The sequence below is a fragment of the Diachasma alloeum genome, unplaced genomic scaffold (genome assembly GCF_001412515.2).
Source record: "Diachasma alloeum isolate Michigan unplaced genomic scaffold, Dall2.0 Dall_scaffold_01352, whole genome shotgun sequence".
NCBI classification, from domain to species: domain Eukaryota; kingdom Metazoa; phylum Arthropoda; class Insecta; order Hymenoptera; family Braconidae; genus Diachasma; species Diachasma alloeum.
The window spans coordinates 53932-60563 of record NW_021681455.1 but is presented as its reverse complement, the minus strand read 5'-3'; the positions used below and the strand labels follow the sequence as shown (position 1 = coordinate 60563).

Sequence of the window (6632 nt, the reverse complement as noted above, 5' to 3'; positions counted from 1 at the left end):
AGCAGGTCTTCACTCCATCTACGACCGGAATAAGGTAGCTTATCTATAGAGGGCACACTCCGGAGAGGAATTAGGACTTTACCAACGAAAACTCAAACGCAAACTTAACTAAACTAAAAGCCCAATGGCGATTCGTTTCAACGACTGGGCAATCGTCTCCACGGCCTTCCAACTGAAAGCCCTAACACTCTCGCTCAAGGGAGCGCAAGCATTTCAACTCGACCTATGTACTCACACTATCGACAAACCAAAAAGGGTTACAGGAAACACTGGGTAGCACATTATCTTGGCCAAATTTTCCACGGTGATATCCTGATCCTTAACGGAATTTACGTAGGAAAATCTCAAAATTACTAAACTTTAACTCAACAAAACTGACTCGAAAAAAGAAATATCTGCAAAATATCTGGTTTATTTAATGAAGTTATTTAATGAATATTATCCTAAAAATTTCGGGAATCGATTCACGCGATAGGTAACCAATTTAAGTAGTTCTCCGAACTTAAGGTAGCTCTGAAATAGAGTTAAGGTAGCAGGTAGCTCTAATCTTTCGTATAGATTTTTATCGCGAAGAAAAGGTAACGGTTCATAAATTTTCTCTCTCTCTCTCTCTCTCTCTCTCTCTCTCTCACTTTCTATACATAAATACCCTGGAGTTCCGCAGGTGACGAATTCGTCTGGAATTTCGTCACAACTCAAAGAGATAGAAAAATCCAGCCAAAGTTAAATTTTCAAATTAGACGCGAAAAAACAATTTTCTTGCAATAAAAGAAAAAAATGAAGAAAAATAACAATTTTCTGCCTATAAGTTCCATAGTGAGAATGAGAAATGACCAGTATCCAATAATTCCCTTATCAATCTGAGTATAAAACATATATGGTTTATCAAACAGGGAGAACGGAATTAGCATGAAAACCCGAAAAAGGACCAGCGTCACGATTACGGATTGTCCTATTGGGAATCAGAAATATTATGCATTATTTTGAAGAAAAATAAATACCATTCAAAGTGGTATATGATGAGTTTCATTCACTTAAGAAAATTCAATCCAAACTGACTTTACGACAAAATCATGGAAATTTATTTTCTGAATAGGATCTTTTATAAATGAATGGAAATTGCAGATAAATGAATGAATCAGGAACCTGCTGAATTCAATGTATTTGCAGCTTAGTACGAAATATCTTTATAGATTCGGACAGAAACCGAGAAAGTCTCGTCATTGAGAGGAAGAAATTGGCACTTTTCGAAACGTGACATGCTGAAATCGTTACATCATCGTTTATAACAATTCATCTAGTGAATTGAATGGATAATATAAAGTATCAATATGAAGATCTCGATGAGACCATCAAGTTGTCATGTGACATCCTTTCTAGTCAAATCTGAACCCTAAATAAACGGTAAAAACTGTAATTTTTTACGTGTGACATAACGTAAAGAATGGAAACAATCTGCAACAATGGATATGAATTCCATTGGATCAGAATTGTCGTGCATCATTTCGAAGAATGATAAATATTCTTTGGGATGGTGTATGAATTGTTTAACTAGCTCGACCGATAGTTGCAGAAAAAACCGATCCAGGCTGAATTTACAGTAAAGTCGTAAAATGTCATTCTCTGGATAGAACCTTTCATAAGTTAATGAAAATTGAAAATAATTGAATAAATCAGCGGTTAATTCATAGGCGATTAGATAGATTTTCACCTAGGTATGGAATATCTCCACATATTCCAATAGAAACCAAGCAAATCTTGCTATTTAGGAGGAAAAACACGGAATTTTCAAAATGTGACATGCTAAAATCTCTACATTATCGCTTATAACAATTGATTTAGGTGATGGAGCAGATAATATAAGGTATCAATTTGATGATCTCGATGAGACCTTCAAATTGACATATGATAAATCCCCGTTGGTCAAGTCTAAGGCCTCGATAAATGGTAAAAACTGTCATTTTTAAGGTGTGACTTAACGTGAAAAATGGAAATAATTCACAAGAACTCAATGAAAATTGGAGTAAATAACATTTATCATACACCATTTTAACGAATATAAAATGCCCTTCAAAATTATGTATGGATATTCCCATCCAGTCCACATAGAAGTACTAAAATCCCTAATCGATGTGAATTTTTAGAGTAAACGCGGATCGGACCGCGAATTACACGTTGACCCATGGAGTAATCAACCCTTTCACCCACTCCCTCGCGGGGGTGGATTGACAAGTCATCAATTGAGCCCCATTTGACCGAAAAAACCGCGAATCAAATTAATTGACCTGCGAATTAAAACCGCGGATCCGCGAATTAATCAACCACTCACCCACTTTGATCTGACTCCCTACTGGGCCCCAACGACTAGGTCTCCGCTAAAAGTTTGCGCCAGAATCGGTATTACTTATTTACTTTGCTCATCTCCAGCAAAATATCCAACCGAGAAGACCAAGATCAAAGCTGCTCATGCCAAAGTGGTTAGCAGTGACGAGGAAAATTCCTGTTTGGAGGAACACAGCGAAAGCAGCGACTCATCTGATGAAGACGAAGAAACGAAGAACGCAACAGTATGTCAAAGCAACCAGCTGACCCCGTCAATCAGCTCCGTACTCCTCGCGACAGCCCGTGTACGCCTACGCACCGTTGACGGATGCTCGATCACAGCGCGAGCCCTCCTTGACCAAGGCTCCGAGTTGTCATTCATCAGTGAGTCTGCGAGCTAAGTCCTACGCGGTCCAAGAATCAAGGTTAACATTTCCATCGCTGTAGTCAATGGAAATAAAACAGCCGTATGTAAGTCAGCGATCTCGTACGCGATAGGACCCCATGATGCGAAAGAACCGTCACTGTTCCTCATCGCTCACGTACTGCTCAAGCTCACATCTTACGCTCCACGCCGACAACCCACCGAGGTCGCTTGGCACCATCTGCGTGAGTTGAAATTCGCAGATTCCAACCCCACTGATGACGGAAAAATCGACCTCATCGTTGGAGCGCATCTTTACCCGGCCATCATCTTGGAAGGAATACGAAAGGGATCGATTGAGACACCCATGGCACAAGAGACGATCTTCGGATGGGTAGTTTCTGGGCCACAAACCACTACCCGAACCCAGGACCAACGAGTACATGCGTCAGTGAATCACTGCATAATCAGGGAAACACTCTAGAACGTGATTCGCAAATTCTGGGAACTGGAAGAACTCTCAGTCCCCATCGGCCTGAGTAACGAAGATGAGAAGTGCGAGGACCACTTCAAGGGTACACACACGCGAGACAAGAGTGGAAGATATTCAGTACACCTCCCACTAAATAGTGTGTTACCTCTCGATATCGGAGAGTGGTACAACATTGCGAGAAAGTGCCTCGAGAGACAGAGGAGTCGCTTTCGAACTACACCACAACACCAAGGCGAATACGACAAGTTCCTGCAAGAGTACTTAGACTTGGGACACATGGCGTTGTCACCAAGGAGTGAGCAACCCGGTCAGAAGTCAGTGTACTTGCCCCACCACGCAGATCTTCGCGAAGACAGCACAACCTCGCCGATCAGAGTCATTTTCAACGCGTCCAGTCGCACGACCAACGGATCGACACTTAACGATCATCTCCACGTCGGACCTCAGCTGTTGCCCGACCTGTTAGATGTAAATCTGAAGTGGAGAATCCACCCAATCGCGCTACACGCCGACATTGAGAAGATGTTCTGACAAATTCTCGTGACCACTGGGGAAAGACACCTCCAGAGAATCCTGTGGCAACCAGCAGGCTCCGAGGAAATGAAATCATATAACCTACAAACAGTAACATATTGTACAGCACTAGCCCCGTACCTAGCCAATCGCACTTTAAAATAATTGGCCCAAGACGAACGCGAGAGATTCCCCCGCGCAGCCGCGATACTCGAAAGTCATTTCTACATCGACGACGTCCTGACTGGAGCATCATCCATCCAGGAGGCGAGAGAAATTCAGGAAGAATTACAATTACTGTTACAATCAGGAGGAATGAACCTAAGGAAAGGGGATCCAGTCATCCTGAGAGTCTTGCGTCAGTCCCACGCAAGTCACTGGCGCGTAATTCCACATCTCTACTAGACCAGATGGAGACGGTGAAGGTTCTCGGTGTTCAATGGAACATGAACTTCGACGTCTTCAAGTTCTCAGTCGCAGCGGACAACCCGAGATAGGAGACAAAACGAGTATTACTCTCTACAATCGCTAGAATCTTCGATCCTGTTGAGTGGCTAACCCCTACGACAATCTGTGCGAAAATGCTCATTCAAGAGCTGTGGTTACTTGGAATGGACTGGGACGAGGAGGTTCCAGAAGCAACACACAACCAATGGCAAGCGTTCCAGGCCCAGCTAACTCTGCTCCAAGAGATTAGCATCGACAGATACATCGGCTGGACACCTAACCCACAGAAATTAGAGCTGCATGGGTTTTGTGATGCATCAACGCAAGCGTATGCCGCAGTGGTTTACCTGAGAACCACTGGACATAACGACAGTCTGGTAGAGGTCAAACTACTCCTAGGCAAGTCCAAGGTTGCCCCAATCCAACACCAAACAGTCGCCAAATTGGAACTGTGTGCTGCACATCTGCTAGCCCGAGTACTAGAGAGAGTCAAGGACACAATGGAGTTGGACGCAGTACCCATGTACGCCTGGAGTGATTCACAAATCGTCCTCGCATGGTTGCAAAAACATTCATCACACCGGCCGACCTTTGTCGCGAATCGCGTGTCCGACATTCAGACGCGAGTTCCAACAGCAAACTGGCGCCACGTGCTAACCTCATCAAACCCTGCAGATTGCGCCTCGCGCGAAGTACTTCTAGCGGAACTGGTTGCCCATGAGCTCTGGTGGAGTGGACCCAGATGGCTGAAACTTGAATCAGGTCGGTGGCTTCAATCCAACAAAATAAATAATCCACTTATTCAAACAGTTGCAGACGAGGCTGAAACTCTCACCGGTTGTACCGCGAGTCGCGCCACACAGGTGATTGATTATCACACGACTAGAGAGATATTAAACCTTCCTCTTCGGTGCTCATCATGGCAAAAAATTCGCAGGATCACAGCATACTGTGAGAAATTCTTGAACGGACGACGAAATCACCCCACATTAACGCTTAAGGCCTTGTTGGGAAAGGCACATGACTTCTGGATCCGCCAAGTACAAGCTGATGGCTTCGAAAAACAATTAAAATTGCTGGAAAAGGAGCAACCACTCTCCCCGAAGGACAAACTACTACGTCTAAATCCTGCCGTAGATCCCAAGGGCATCTTGCGAGTGGACGGCCGCATTACCAAGGCCTCGATCCTGTATGATGAAAGACACCCCATCAGACTGCCAGCGGGAAGAATTGCCGACCTCATCATCGATGACACCCACCGCAGGACACTCCATGGCGGACTACAGTTGACCCTCAACACTTTGAGACAACGATACTGGATTATAAACGCGAGACGACTCGTCAAAAGCCACATCCACAAATGCGTAAAGTGCATAAGATTCGATAGAAATCCAGTACATCAGATTACCACCGGTAATCACCAGTAATCACCAGTATATCAGATACCACCGGAGGTCGAGGACATGAGTCATACAAGGGTCACCTGAGCCATACACCTGGAAATAGTGTCCGACTACTCCACCAAAAAATTCTTGGCCGCATTGGATCGCTTCGTATCGCGTCGTGGACTGCCATCTGATCTTTACAGCGACAACGGGACCAATTTCCAAGGAGCAGAGCGCAAACTACGTGAGAAAATGGACCAACTCCAGCAAAACCCAGAGCTACAGAACAGCCTCGCGACTGGATTGTAGGAAGCAGGAGTGAAATCAGTAAAAAACTTACTGAAAAGACTCCTCAACGACTGTACACCAACATTCGAGGAATGGACGACACTCCTTTGCAAAATTGAGTGTAATTTGAACTCCAGACCCATCGGACTCCTCCACGATAACCCCGCAGACATTGCCGCGTTGACTCCTGGACATCTGCTGACTGGAAGACCCCTGAATGCGGTACCAACAGACTCAACGCTGGACCAGAACATCAACAGACTGTCCCGATGGGAATTCATCCAACGCATCAACGAGAACTTCTGGAGTCGATGGCGAAATGAATACCTCAACGCACTGCAAACCCGTCAGAAGTAGAAAACAGATCAACAAAACCTGAAAATCGACAACGTCGTACCCAACCAGGACTTGCTAACTCGCCTCAGCATATGGCCGTTGGCACGAGTCATGGAACTCCACCCAGACGAGGATGGTAAGATCAGGGAGTCCATAGATGAGACGAGCGTATACGCTGAGTCACTCACCGACTCGAGAATTGACTCCCAGATCGGTGAAACTGAGGACGCGCACCTCCACGTACACGCGCGTCCCATCGTGAAACTAATCCCGCTGCGGGTTGGAGATATCATGGTGGGCGGTGAACCGCCCCTAACGGAATAAACCTCTTGTTGTTGACAAAATTGATCTTTTTCAAGATTGTTTCAGAACACAGAGCTGTTTCGTTCTATTAACGGAGAAAGAGACGGGCGGTATGTTCGCAATTACGAAGATAACAGACGGACAGCCGCGAGACAAGCGCGCCACTCGAGGCAACTGCCAC

The 6632-nt window shown here is 45.0% G+C and overlaps 1 protein-coding gene across 1 annotated transcript; it reads left to right on the top strand.

Annotated features, from left to right (window-relative positions):
- The first annotated feature begins 4273 nt into the window (after nt 1–4273).
- On the top strand, nt 4274–5566 carry LOC107046397. Its single transcript, XM_015269008.1, has one exon. It carries the CDS (start codon nt 4274–4276, stop codon nt 5564–5566), a length of 1293 nt encoding a protein of 430 aa, XP_015124494.1.
- Nucleotides 5567–6632: the final 1066 nt, after the last annotated feature.

Coding starts and splice junctions, on each gene's coding strand:
- LOC107046397 (XM_015269008.1), top strand. CDS start 4,274: ATGCTCATTCAAGAGCTGTGGTTACTTGGAATGGACTGGGACGAGGAG.